This window comes from Leuciscus leuciscus (assembly GCF_965113295.1).
Source record: "Leuciscus leuciscus genome assembly, chromosome: 14".
NCBI lineage: Eukaryota > Metazoa > Chordata > Actinopteri > Cypriniformes > Leuciscidae > Leuciscus > Leuciscus leuciscus.
This window is the reverse complement of record NC_138738.1, coordinates 13,470,996-13,486,592: the sequence shown is the minus strand read 5'-3', so window position 1 is coordinate 13,486,592 and position 15,597 is coordinate 13,470,996. Positions and strand designations below refer to the sequence as shown.

The window sequence follows — 15,597 nt, the reverse complement described above, 5'->3', positions numbered from 1 at the left end:
GCAAATGAAAGAACACAGACGCAGTCAAATCATTTACATAATGACCAATGCAATCTACCAAGAGCAGCGCAAACTAGCGTTGAGACCACTGATAACGCAGGTGAAAATGCAGATTGTAGATCCCAGCTAAAGAACAGTACGTTGAAAAGAGCCAGTGAAGGGTTGCAAGAAGCACCAGGTATTGCGTGACTCCCTGTAGTTGAGGGTTCCAAGACATCTTTTATTTCCTGCAGTAAATTTAAAATAACATGGCTTGGCAAACGATGTTTAACGATAACGATAACGTCTTGTAATTGCAGCCATGTCGCAAAATGGGTTGAGACATGCTTTTTTGGGGCATTAAATAATGGCGCAAATACCAGTAAATTGACTAGCGCAAACATTAGTAAATCGCGTTGCGTGATTCATTTAAATACTCTCCTCCCATAAATTTAGCCTCTGAAAGGGAAACTCCTACAAATGCATATGCAATAAGGTCAGCCGCAAAAACAACTCAGTCCACGCCTTTTCAGCACTAATTTTGCCCTGCGTGTCTTTAGTAAATCCTGTCAGTAGTTTTTCAACACCAAAAGAGGGTTTGCGCTGGCGCAAGCTGTTAGTAAATCTGGCTCTTGATCGGTTAATGCATTCCCTGGGAATCGAACCCACAACATTGCCATAGCTTGCACCATGTGCTAATTTTTGAGCTGCAGGAATGCTAAAAATTGCAGTTTGGGCGGTCCACCAGTTGAGAACAGCTAAGGACTTTTGATCTAGTCTTTTTTCTTAATTACAGCATTGGAATGAGTGAGAAATTTGGAGTTTATTCTGGTTATCCTGTGTATTTAAACATAAAAACTACTGGACAGAGAGAAAGATGAGTCAAGGATACCGCCAAACTGTGGATCTTTCAATAAATATTTTCCAAAGTGAGATAAATGTGTTACAATTTAACCAGCCTGACAAAAAGTTTAACGGCAAGCAAAATTCTCATAAAGCTGGAAATTTCGGAACATGTTGGATAACGCCCATCCTATATCATCTTAAATTGGAGATCTGTTTAACATACTTTTAAAGCCACTTTTATTATTACTTTTCTTTAAACACCAATTTAATAAATAAACCACATCTGTTGGGGTACAACATGCAAACATTACAATCTACAACAAAAACGTGGAAACATTCTCAAATCAACCGACAGATTTTCTGTTACAAGCACCGCACTCATATATTTTTCCATTGTGACAACAGATCCATGATTTCAATGAACCTACTCTAAGGATACTTTACAAGTACATATACATGTACCAATTTACATTTTTGAGCAACCAGGAACAATTGTGTGGTGTCCCTTACACTAAAAATTATAAGGACATTAAAGTGGATTTTATATAAAACCCAATCAGACCACACAAATTCCAGGGAGAGAGATATAAAATGTGCAAGCAAAGAATAAAAGTGCACTAAAGCTGAAGATGACTGATGAAAATCAGAACCATTTGAATCTCTCAAAGTACATTATAGAAAAAGACAGAAAAACAAAAGTGAGAGGAAATGGTGTGCAGGGCCAAAGTAATGGGCCGGATATGCCATTGCATTTTCATCCATCTGTGTGAGCAAATTATGTAATCTGGTTTTGTAATGTCTCCATGTTTTGTCTCTTCAAGACCAAGTCTCATAGCGTTTCTTGAATTAACTTTAAACTAAGCTAAGTGTGACTACAAACAAATGGTAATAACAAGGTGCGGATGAGATCTGCTGTACTATTAATTTCAGATTCTACAAAATAATAACAAGGGATTTCGATGGTGGTCGATTGGTAAGATGTTAAGACGTATCATTTTAACTGTGACCTCCCTAACTGTGAATATGTCAAAATATTGTAAAATCACAGCTCCAAAAGATGAACAAAGGCGGCAGTTAGTGATAAGACATTTTTGAATATTTTCTCTATTCATAGCAAGGCCAATCAATAACAGATGCATTTTACCATTTGGATTATCCATAAACATCCCCTTAAATAATAAAGAAAGTCAGGGGAAAGAGAGTCCCGGACAAAGTCATTTATTGGGAAGGAGGGATGGGAGATGATGTATGTGCTGACTGGTTTCTCTGAGAACATGTCTGGTGAACACATTGGTGGCTTTTAAGCACTGGAGGAAGAAAGAAAAAAGCATGACACTGACGCGTATCATTCTCTAGTCAAGTAAGTGCTTTTTCTCCAACAGTGAATAAATATGCAGCAAACGTTAAGGGACTCCAGCTTACTTCACTTACTTTCACTGTTGCCAAGGGGGAACTGTGTGTGTGTGTATATATGCGTGTGTATGTATACGCGTGTGTGTGTGAGGAGATACGTTAAAACCAGAGAAGACAAGAAGCTGGGAAGAAAGTTGTTGATTAAGGGCAAAAAGAAAAAAAGATGTTGTATTTAATCAGTGCATTTTCTTCTGTAAGGGCATGACTGTCCAGAAACAAGATGATCCTGAAAGAAGACAAAATATTAAGATTTAGTTCTCAAATCATGAAATCCAGCAAAAAGCATAAATACATTTTAAATAATAATAATGATAAACTTTAATACTACAGTGAACACTATTTAACATCATGTGTTTTTTAATTATCCATTGTTTTATTTAACATTTTGAATTAATTACTAACATGTTGCATAATTGCATCTCATGCAGTACATAAAAAGAGCCGAATTAAAATACTTCATTACTTAATACAATAAGATGAGTAAGCATTGAAGAGATGAAAAGTGAATGAAAAAGAAAAGTTCACCCAAAACTGAAAAAGTTGTTCCAAACCTGTATGAATTTCTTTCTTCTGCTGAACACTAAAGATGATATTTCGAAGAATGTCAGAAACTAATCAGTTGATGGACCCCACTGACTTCCTAAGTATTTTTTTTCCCCATTCTATGGAAGTCAGTGGGGTCCATCAACTGATTGGTTACCCATATTCTTTAAAATATTATCTTTTGTGTTCAGCAGAAGAAATAAATGCATACAGGTTTGAAACAACAAGAGGATGAGTATGGGATGACAGAATTTTTATTTTTTTACATACAATTCAGAAGGCATAGTTCATTTCTTGTTTTTTAGTGCATTTCTCGTTACTTTGGCAGCCCTCTTTTTTTTTATGATAAAATAGACTACAAAAATGTATTACATTATATTTTTTATAATATTAACACTAATTAAAGTATAAATTATAATTCAATTATTAATCATAAATGCCATCATAAACCATTTCTATCACTTTCGCTACTGTTTTATTTATCCATGCAGTAGAAATTAAAAACCACCTACTTCTCTATTTCTCTTTGTGAAGAGCTTCAATGAAGGCTTCAAGTTTCTCCTGAATTTCACGTACTTTTTCTGTAAAGAGAAATGCAAATGTGAGCAAACCACATAGTAATATTGATGCCATTTCAATGGCATGGAATTACCATTCCATCTCCCCTGCGCTGAACTGAATGAAATTGACTCATCTTCTCAAGTTCAAGCTTCTTCTGGGAAAAACCCTAACCTGGCCACATCATTCCAGAGACGCACTTTCAAGTGGACTCGTATGCATAAGAATGTTTTGCAGGTTTTCTTGCAGATAAAGTATCAAGTCGTGTCAAGTGCCACTGTGGGTATATTCTCTGTCGCCCAAACAGCAGATGGTGACCACTGACAGTTCAGCACTCAAAGGTGCGTGCGGTTGAGGAGCAGATGATGAAGAGGTGGTGTTCTATTGCACCTCCTCACCTCCACATGCTACTTCAAAGCATGTCCCCTTCAGGGAGTCATGGAGGAGGAGTGGGAATAGGTGACAACTTTTAACTATGCGAAAGAGAGGGGCAAAGGTAATGAAGATGATGCAAGATAATGTCCTTTAAAACATGAAACTCAATTTCATTCTCTTTTAGAATTTTGGTTCCTGCATGGGTAAATCTCACAAAGAGGTGAAAAGGGCTCACAATTTAGCCCAAAAGTTAAAAGAACACAAATATATGTATTATATACATACAGTACATATTACAGTGATGGAAAGTGGGTGGTAGAATGCACATTAATTGTCCTGGGGGGAAAATAGCACAATGCAAAAAAAATAAAAATGTTTAGGTAAAATGTGACCTTTACATTTCTTGAGGTTTAGTGTAATCCATTCAAATTAATTTTATGCAGTCTCCTAAATAAACAAAATAATTAATTCCAAGATGGTTGATGATGCAAGAAAACTTATGAATATAAGACTTTCATTCATTAAAAAAAAAAAAAAAAAATTAAAAAAAAACTTGTAGCCGGAGCTACTTCTCTCTGTTTATGTCTAACTGCGAGTCACGCATGTACTGGGCTACTCCGCAGCAGTATGGCCCAAATGGTCTAAAATAGTCCGAATATAAACACTTATTATAGGTGTACCATAGTGATTCAAGATAAGACAAAAACACGGTTTGGAAAATGGATTCATGATGCACTCGCTCATTATATACATACATTTTATTTATTTTGAACACAAAAACGGTACATCCTGCAGCTTTAATGTGTATGCTTAAAAGAAGTGCATAGAGTTAATAATTGTATTTGTTGTTTATTTATTTTCAAATAATAAACTGTTTAAAATTAAATGTTTTCAGTGCGTGTATTAGTTCTTTTTTAACATTTTCATCTCATTTTAACAAAAACGTGATATTGATAATCGTGATAATTCTGGTCACTATAATCGTGATATGAAATCTTCATACTGTTTCATCTCTAACCCTAACCCTATGTTGTTATTTAATACTGCTCCCTACTTAAATGTATAATTAGACTCTAAATAGGACACCTTAAAATAAAGGGTTACACTATTTTAAGGTGACGGAGTTACATTGTATACTTACTCAAATATATATTGATTAATATGAATTAACAACATGTACTTACTTGGTTTGGTTTAGGGATAATTACTTGTAATTATGCATAATTTACTGTTATTGCTATAGTAAGTACATGTAGTAACTACGTCACCTTAAAATTAAGTGTTACCAAATAAAGTTTAACCTTTAATGCTTGTTAAATCTTGCGTCACATACATTGAACTCAAAGAGTTGAAAACCTCATACGTGACTTCCAAATCAGTCATTTATGAGGTTTAATGACCAGTTGGCAGCGAGGCAGCTCACTAGGTTTTAGAGCAGAGCTGTTATGCATGTTATATATTTATGCAAGACCATTTTAGAGTGGCCTAATAGTGTGTGAACAAACAATCTATGGTCTCATATAACATCAGGTTAACTGGGCTTTTAAAGTGGACACTGGGCTACAAGTTTGTGGCCGTAACGAAATACTGTCATCCGAGGCTCGTGCAGCCGTTTTAGGTGTATTTGTGGTGTGGGGATTCCCCATTCTCCTCAGAGGTGTAGGATGAAAGAAATAAGACATCCTTTGTGGACATCTGACATCGCTAAGGTCTGAAATTCAATACTATGATCTACACAAAACCGCACACGTGCTCACACGTACAAACACACAAACTTTCACACAAATATCCTGAAGCATGGAAACATGACCCTTCAGCACCTTCTGAACACGTATACGCAATCTCAAGACTTAGACTTTTGGGTATCTTTTTTTGTGCCTAGGGACATAAAGAGTAATGGTGAAGGTTAGAAAATATAACACGCATTAAGTTTTGGAGAGGGCCTGGTGACACGGCAGGTGTGGAGATGAAACCCAAGCCACCCATGCAGGAGGAAAAGATTTTTGTCATAAAATGTATTCAATCTGAACAGTTTTGATGATACCTGATCTAACTGCATGACACTGGAAAATAGAGATCTGTGCATTTATTATGGATGCACAGATATTTACCAAAAATCTAATAATTGTTTTCATGTTATGGATGGATTACAAATGTAAAAATATTATTAAAAAAATTAATACAATAAAAAAACAAAAACAAATAAATAGTTTGCATACTACAAATGAACTTAGGCATTACAATATAAAAAAGGCATTACATCATTATTTTTAAAAAACATTATTTACAAATATGCACAGCTCTGCATTCATGCACAGCATCTCCTAGCAACATGTGCTCTAAAAGGGACAGCGCTACTCAAGAGATTACAGCAAAGATTACTCTTACAGGGCTTAAAGGAAAAAGTAATCTAAATCTTGAAATAAGTGGTAACAATTAAATATCCAGATATTGGTAGATAAATATACAAAATCTGCTAATAGAGATTAAAAAAAAGTTACAACAAAAACCTAAAACCCAGATAAATGGCTCAATATATCGGACCGATATTTTGTGCATCCCTAGTATTTATATGATGTTGAATACTAAAATTGTTTGTTTATTTGTGGCTTGTTTCGTTTATAATACACCGAGACTCTAAAAGACTGGGCATGGAATGAATCAAGAGGACGTGATGCGAGGGGGAAACCGCAAGTCCATGGAAACTGTCAAATCGAAAACGTGTATGTTTACAGCCAATGAAGTTTTAAAGAAGAATGAACAGCTAAGGATGATGTGAACTTGTGTGTATATGGGCTTAAAGTGTCTGAAAAGACTGTGAGAAACAGATATTTATTTCTGGTCACCATCTGTTTGTTCCACACGGAGGAACGCAGAATGACGGCTAAGAAAAGGCCAAAACAAGACCGGTCTTTTCAGTGCCTCGGAAATGTGAAGCAGGGGAAGGAGCAGTTCTGTGAGTCCGAGAACAGGTCCAAACTCCATTTAGACCCCTGTTTACCTAAGAGATGAGCTTTTGGACACATCCATTCATAGGTCTTCTCTCTTTATCTGGTCATGAATATTCCCATAATCCTTTGGCCCCTGTCCCAGCAGCCTCCTTTTTTAGGAGGTGTGTGGTGGCTTTCTCTCTTTCAGGATTCCTCCTCAATCCCTTCTTTGAAAGGGGGCTCTCGCCTGATCTCCACATGAAATGATATCTCTTTCACTCCCACTCTTGCGGGCCTCTAAGCCTCCTGGGCCGGAGCGGCAGAAGGCTGGAGAAAGCCCTTAATTGACCTGTAATTAGACTGTGAAACAGTGTGGCCGTGGAGAACAGAAGGACAAGGAAAAAAGCGAGAGTCAGGGCACGGGATACCGCCAATGAGATGGAGCTGAAGAGAAACTCAATCCCTTTTGATATAAATGGTGGCCTTCGGTATTTGCCATCAAGTAGCACGACCATTAATGGGGAAAATGGCAAAGAAATTAAAATGTGGCAACAGCCTTTTCAGCAGCTCACGTTTCCCACCATGCCTTCCCGGAAACAAAACTGCTGAAGACGGTCTACGGAAAATCAATGTCACATCACGTGTGAACCTGTGTGACAAGAAAAAAAGCTTCTCAAGCCGCAAACAGAAAACGAGAGAGGTCCTTAAGTTGATAGATCACCCTAAAATACTGTTCCAAACCTGCACGACTGACTTTCCTTTGCAGAACACAAAATAATTTATTTTGAAGAACCGTTTTTTTTGTACATGCAATGAAAGTCAATAGGGTTAAAAACAACTTTGGGTGTGTGTAGGTGAGTAAATGATGACAGAATGTTAATTTTGGGGTGGAAAACAGCAGTCCCACAAATCAGCTCTCCAAGTTGTCTCTAAAACATATGGTCACAAGGAGGAGAGGAACTGCTGCCGGAGCTCTGCTGTGGAGAACCTCAGGGTTCAACATGAGGGTAGCTTCCAGCTTACCTCAGATAACTGGCTTATTTGAGTGTGTGAAATCTAACAGCCAGTTAGATGAAGTGCGTAATTTCTTGAAGTTAAAACACTTTCCCCATCACAGCATAAAGTGAAGAGACGACTAATAAGTCACTAGTAGGCTGATTTCCCAGAACTTTCATTGACATGACTGGCTAAATATTACATTCTTGACAAACAAATCTTACATGTATTCCTTCTGTCCAAATATGAAAAAGCCCTCTTTACGGTCTTTCTACAGTACCTTTAGAACCACTTATTTGAATGACATTTTAGGCCATATACTATAGAGCTATGTTAATTATCACAATGTGATACTGTGACTACAATGTAAAATATATCACATTACATGCAAGATAAATGTAAAATATAATTTCATCCGAATTGGTTGATATTGTATATATTAAGGGATAGTTCTCCCCAAAATGAAAATTCCCTCATCATTTACACACCTAGTCATTCCAAAACCAAAAAATAAATGATTGTCCAAAACAAAACAAAACAAAAATCATCATTCCCAATCCCTATATTGAAGTAAAATGTATTGCTGATGTCGTTGCATGACTTTAAAGGAAATTAACCACTAAAGACCACAAATAACTTTTGTAGCATTCATTTCAACACACCCAACAGTCAGTAACTTTGAACAACATCTGATGGTGCATCTAATGGGAGTTTTGACTTCACTTTCCCCTTAGGCTGTGTAAGAGACTCTTACTTATAAGGGCTGTGCAGAAAACCTTGTGTCAACCCAGGTGTATGCTGAACTCCTCACCTACCCTTCACAGCCTCCCTCCAGCCTGGCCTCCAATAAGCATTTAATTACAGGGCTTTGGCACAGGTAAGACAGGGGCAAGTCAAGACGTGGAACAGCCAGAAAACAGTCAACCGGACAATAGATGGCCGTCCCTCTACGAGTATTTGAGACCAAAAGTTACCCTCGCTGGAAAGAACAATCTCATAACTGCATGTCACTCAGCATAAAGTTCCAACTTTGACCCTGCACTCAACAACTGCAGGTGGTCACAGTGCGTTTCCATCCCACCCCTAATTCCTTGCACCACTGATGGGCATCTAAACGGGATAGTTCACTTTTATTCTTTGTAACACAAAAGAAGTGTTTTTTGTCCATGCAGTTTAGATCAATGTTGTTTTGGACCCCAGTGACTTTCATTATAAAGCCAAAAACAATCAAAATATCTAATTTTGTGTTCCAAAGAAGAAAGAAAGTCATACAGGTTTGGAACAACACTGAGGGAGAGTAAATTATTTTAATTTCGGGTGAACCTTCTCTTTAACTCCACTTACGTGGAACCCGATCTGTCTGAATATTAGTCATATTAACTGGCTAATGTGTGTACAGAAATCTAGAGGCCTTTCATCAGGTCCTGATTTAATGGATCATTAGGTTGGGCAACATATTTTCTGATGGATGTTTAGCTCTAGGTTAAGGGTTAAATATTAGGACTCTGGATTTAAAAGAGAAAAACACACTTTGTTGCCGCGGTTTGCAGAATATATTAAAGTGATGCCGGGGACTAAAATTATAGCTTCAGTAAATCCGTTCTTTTAACTATTCATTGAGAAAAGACATGATAAAGGAGCAGCACTATGTCATGCAGTGTCATCGTGACTGGTCCAGAAGGTGAGGCATTGAAACAAGTGCTCTGTTATTCCTCAGTGAGGAAGGAAATGTATGGTTTTCCTATTACCTCATAACATACTATCTGACAGATAGATGTATAGTGTGGTGTGCAGAGGCTTTGAGAACAGCCTTGCAGGAGACCGACTGACAACAGGACTTGATCCTGCCAACCCCAGAGGTCCTTTTTGAGATGGGACGAATGGTGAAATGGAAATGCAAGATAGTCGGCCCATTTCCCACTCATTTAACTTCCGCTTCCCCAGGTTCAGAGGTAGGGTGACGGTAAAAGAGAGAAGTGGGAAAATACTTCCTTCACTGGGATGACGAGTGTTGAGAGATTTATATGTGGAGAGCAGGACCTCTGAGAGCACTTGGGTGGAGTGACGGGGATACGTTGGTGGGAGAGGGCGGCCCATTATCGGCTTGCATGGGAAGACAGGGGCTACAAGCCAACTTCGGGGGGAAGGGGGGCTCGCTCCAGCTGTTTTAGAGATGGGAGCGGTTTCCTCTCAGCCTGAAAGAAAGGCATAATCGTCTTTCTGTCACTAGAGGGGCAGGCCAAAAATATGCTTTTCACATCAGAGCGACGGGGTGCAGGGAATATGGTGGGAGCGTGTGAGAAAGAAGAGGTGGGAGTGAGAGGAGGAAAAACACAGAAGCTGGCCACAGATGAAAGGCAAATGCATATAGTTCTCCAGAAATTGATGTGTGACGTGCGGTTTTGTTTTCAATACAAGTTCATTGGTTGAATCAGTTTCTGGACATGTCTTTAGTGAACCGAACAATAATTTGCATAAATCAATAAAAACAAGTTATCAGGTCAATACAGGGTTCAACAGCAAGAATGACTCAATGGTTTCCAGTTGAAGAGACCACCACATGCCCAATCCGGCTTGGAAAAGAACATCAAGTGTCCTATATGAAGTTACTTACAGCTGTATGACAATTATTTTACTTTAAAACATTTTTTTTTTTTTTTTTTATTATATTAAAATACAATATGTAACGAATTGTGAAATGTAATAAATATAAATGTAATATTTACTAAATTAAGGCGTCATGACCTGCATTTTTTTATAATATTCTCTGAGGTCCACTTATGATGTTATCAATTTTTTTTAATAAAAACACCTCCTAATTTAGAAGAAATAGGCTATTTAGTATTTTCTTTGATAGGTGTAAACGCCCACTGCTATGATTGGGTAACAGTTTTGCATATTAAAATATTTTTCAACGTCCCAGCCATTACAAGTGTGGAATTGTTTTGAAAACTTCTGATGTTGAAAAATATCTTGTTACACAGTTGAAACATTTGCCAACAATTTGAAACATTTATGCGTACCATAAATCCTCTAATATTGGCCTGTATTCCATTAGCGGCCGGGTCTCTAACATTGGCCGGTCTCGGTGTCGGCGGAGGTAAATAAAGGCCGGTCTCTAATAGTGGCCGGGGCTATTATTAGAACCAACGTTTTACTGGGCAGGCCACAACATTATGCTTGTGATAGTAACATTTTATTAACAATTTATTCTCTTAATGTATATATTATAATAATTAGGGCTGTAACAATATGCAATATGAATCCGAAATCGCTACACTCAGACCTATGAACCTGTGTCGCGGTGTGAGAAGGCAGAATCGCGACACACCCCTTTTTTGAAGTTAACATTATACAATACGTAGACCTACACCACAAAACTAGTTGAGGATAAATTTAACATTGGGCAATTCCAGCGTTATAAACGGGGACATTTGCAGTAAAAACTTGAAATATAAATTCTCAGAAAATGCATTTAATACATATTGAAAAATATCAGTCTACACATGCGTTTTATATTTAATATGAGGGAAATAGCCTAGGCTACACATGCGTTACAAGACACAAAAAATCTTTAACTTTTAGGTAGCAAAATATTTTTTAGTAATTCTGTGAATTACACTGCGCAAACCAAAAGTAATAGCCTACTAACCGGATGAAGAAGGGTTGGGTCTCCACAGAACACAAAATATTCATTTTAATTTATTTTTCGTGTTTCCATTTATGAGGAAAAAACAATGTTACGGACGTGAGCGCACTGAAAGCGGCACTAAAAGACAGCTTTAAAACTTTCACAGACACCTAGACAGAAAGCACAAAGCTTTTTTTTAAAGTGAATTTCGTTTTGTATTAATTGTATCTTAATTTTAATCAACGTTTCATCAACCAATTGCCAGGATTTAATAAATAAGTAGTAAATATAGTAGAAAATAGATAATCACGACACGGAGGCGGCGTGTGAACTGAAGCGCGTCTCATAAATTAACCGAAACTCAGCGTATATATGGCAAGCCCGACAGACCTGATAATTATATCTTTAGACAGCTTTAAAGTGTACTTTTAAACAGAACAATTCAAAACGAAAGAAAACAGACTGCTCTCTGCTTAATCCGTATGAAATGCGCATTTCTCTCTGGCGCGTTCACTACTGCGATGATCAGGAGTCAGCATCGTCTTCATTAACTTCATCTTTGCAGCCGACACAGAAAACGCTTGTTTATTAATAAACAATTGAAATGTCTCCTTGCTATATTTTACATATTCATTACTTTTGCCGGTTCTTTGTGACAGCTTAGGTGCTTTATTGGCAGCGCCACCATGAACGCGTCAGCACCGAAAACATGGAGATTTTCGGCAGGGGGAAAAACTGATCAGAAAATGTAACGAAACATTGTAGAAATGTAGTGGAGTAGAAAGTATAATAATTGCTGCAAAAAGTAACGAAGTAAAAGTCAAAAGTATGCACTATTGATTCTACTTAAGTAAAGTAGGCCTACAGATACGTGAAAATTTTGCTTTAAGTAAAGTAACGAAGTATTTGTAGCCTACTTCATTACATTCCACCACTGGTCACCGGTAGGCTAACGTTGTTTACCATGGCAGCTGCGGAGCATTTATTTTCAATAAATGAACCTAGTATTTTATAGGTTCCAATAGACAAAAAATCTAGTTTTTATTCATTCTACTGGTAGTCCGTTTTGCTCAAATAGAAATAAAGGCCTGTCTCTAATTCTGGCCTCCTTCCAATAAAGGCCTGGGCCTTAATGCGCTTGAGTAAAATAAAGGCCCGGGCCTATATTAGAGGATTTACGGTATATGCCTTGTAAGTCTCGGATATGGCAAATAAAGTTTAAGTTATAATAATTTTAAGGGGGGCTAATTCACTCGTTTGGGGGGGCATGGATTGCAAATGATTTTTTTCACAACTTGGCAATTCAAAACGTCTTGTAATCCTCAGGGGCATCTGTATTGTTATGTTGCTGGAGTAATGTGTTTGCATCCGTTTCATATTTACTACTACATGACATACGCAAATCAGTGGGCGGGGCTAAAGAGGCAATGGTGCAGAGGCGGTCTTTCGTTGCTTTCTGATGTAATAATGTAACAAAATCTGAAATGAGTAATTTTCTGAGCTTGGTTTCAATAAAATCTGTTTTTGGACTAACAAGGAAGTTTTGATTTCTGAAATGTACAGGATATTTTTTATAATACAATGACCTCTTATGTCAAAAGATCAAGGAAAATCTGATTTCTCAATTCATGGCCCCTTTAATTTTTTTAAATTTTTTTTTTAAATAAATAAATATTAATAATAAATCTAATAAATAAATTCACCAGGTTAATGGGGACCAAATAATTGCCTATTTTCACATTCTTAACAGGGTTATTATTTATTAACTAAAACTTAAACCATTAAAAAAATCATTACTTGAAATAAAATAAAATATATAATATATAGATATATGAAAAAAAAAACTTTAGCTAGTTCTACTAAAATAACAAAGTAAAACTAAAAACTAAAACGTGATAAAAACTATATAGACATTTTTTGACATTTAAGAAAGGATAAAAAACTAACAAACAAACAAACAAAATTACTAAAACTTTCAAATAAAAATTAATTAAATTCAAAATATGAACAAGATCTGTGTATATCAATGACACTAAAATAACACTGGTTCTTAAAATTCTCAACATTCATAGATGATCATTTCTTTAGTTTAGCTTTTTGATGAACAGCTCTATAATCTAGCTAGCAGGGCAACATCACGAACAGATGATAACACTCACAGGATTAACAATTCACACCTGAGTTGCACCATATGCGCAATATGTTTCATATTCCCAGCTCTAGATAATCCAATAAAAGGCAAGAACATACAGTCAAGGGAATGATTAGATAGAGGGCAAAGAGAGTGAGAGTGAAAGACACTGTAAAGAGGTGGTACACCAGCTTCTGTGGTGACCTAACGCCTCATGCAAACACAGTTAAACCCTGTGTATACAGAGCTCAGGGGCAGCAACAGTACATCACAACGTTAGGAGGAAACAGAGAAGCGGTTTTCATTGAGCACTTAAACTGGTTTCCATGTCATCCTTTCAAGAGAGAGACAAAATGATGCAAAGGTGATGAGGGGGAGACTGAACGTAACAGCGGTTCTTAAGGACCTGCATAACACTGATCTGGTTTAACTTCTGTATAATCCTTGCAGGAGGTGAAACTGTGGAGTAGATGTAACCTCCAATTAGGGCTGGATTGACAATAATAATAAAATGATGTACTAATTAAGTAATGTATACCAAAAACTAGTGATGCACCGAAATGAAAATTCTGGGCCGAAACCGAAACCGAAAATGTAGGATGCACTTGGCCGAAAACCGAAACTGAAGCCGAAAATGGCTTCTTTTAAAAACGTATACTATATATATATATATATATATAATTAAATTGCTTGAATTTAATGGATCTGAAATGAAAAATCACAATATAATAATCAAACTTTTATTAACAGTTACATAACAAAACAAAACATAAAATATAAATAATAATACCAAATAATATTATTCTTGACTTCAAGTTATGTTCCCTCAAATAAAATATTTTTTGAAAAGTTGTGCAAAAAAAAATCCACAATTTTGGAGATTTTTGCAGAACAAATGTTACATATTGCAACTTTGGTGTCCTCTCGTATAGGGCTGTCACTTTTGTGAAAAAATCCTGTTCGATTTTTGAGACTTAAGTGTTCATTGAATCGTTAGTAAATTGCCTATATTTGGCGTTGATCCGTTTTCAACGCCAAATATAGGCAAATCCACGGACAACTAAACAGGCATTAGGACGAACGTAAAGAGGGCGCTTGAGACGCGCACAAGTCAGCAATGTGGACTGCCATAACATCAATGAAAAACATTACTGAAGGCTACATATTATGCACTATATTATGCAGAAATAGGCTATGTGTGTGTGTGTGTGTGTGTGTGTGTGTGTGTGTGTGTGTGTGTGTGTGTGTGTGTGTGTCAGAACCTGCAGTTGCTGTGTGACGCGCGTTCGCTGCGGGCGTATCGTGACGAGCTGGACGCGCTCCGAGAGAAGGCCGTTAAAATCGATTCCCTATTTTCGTTTTCAAAACTGGTGTTGGTTGGTCCGATCGATTGTGCAATAAGTGACAGCCCTCTGACATGCTTAATCTTTGATAGGTAGACTCGTGATAACAGCTCGACTGTGAGTGAAACCTAAGCGCTTGTGCACGGATGGGAGGGGCGGGTGACATTCATTTTCGGTTTATGTTTTTAGCTGTTTTTTTTTGTTTTTTTTTGGCCCGAAACCGATAATGCCATTTTCGGCCGAACATTTTCGGCGGCCGAAATTTCGGTGCACCCCTACCAAAATCAAAACAAAAAAGTAATGGATTCCAAAAATGTAATACAAAATAACTTCAACCGCGTTTACTTTCACATGCCTGTAGACTTGTAGTACTGCTGCAGGGTTGCAAGTTTGAGCCCAGACTATTTTTGTCCTGCTCTCCCCTCCTCCCTCCTCTTTACAATAATCCTATCGCCCCATAAAAAGTGAGAGTAATGTCAATCCACACTTCAGTTGCCATGTCTCAAAGACTAATTTTGAAGGCCCTAAAAAAGCCTAAAAAGTAAGTACTTAAAAAATAATTACTCTGGCTGTTTACACATCAATTTTCCACCATTCAAAAAAAATTAAACGGCAACTAAGAGCCAAGTCTACGGGCTAACAAGAGAGGGAGCCCCACACGGCCTGGATTGCTGTAATTGAATTGAGTCTATTAGGTAAATCAAAGACTCATAAAGCCGTCGCCTGACGTGCCTGCAGTTGCATATTAGCGATGTGGGCAGAGCTCCAGCGAAAGGCACAGTGCCATACAGCTGCCTTGGCACTGCGCGCGTACACGACACATCACCCACAGGCGGCAGCCAGAGTAACAAG

At 37.3% G+C, this 15,597-nt stretch overlaps 1 protein-coding gene across 6 annotated transcripts in view; it reads right to left on the bottom strand.

Moving 5' to 3' along the window:
* Positions 1-1,045: 1,045 nt before the first annotated feature.
* Positions 1,046-15,597, bottom strand: part of opa1 (OPA1 mitochondrial dynamin like GTPase) — a 38,254-nt gene continuing 23,702 nt past the window's right edge. For all 6 annotated transcript variants that reach the window (XM_082137376.1, XM_082137377.1, XM_082137379.1 and 3 more), the window contains 2 exons: positions 3,294-3,362; positions 1,046-2,464 (listed from right to left, as the gene is read on the bottom strand). In XM_082137376.1, coding sequence (XP_081993502.1) covers positions 3,298-3,362 — 65 coding nt within the window. In that variant the 3' untranslated portion in view covers positions 1,046-2,464; positions 3,294-3,297. The remainder of the gene's footprint in view (positions 2,465-3,293; positions 3,363-15,597) is intronic.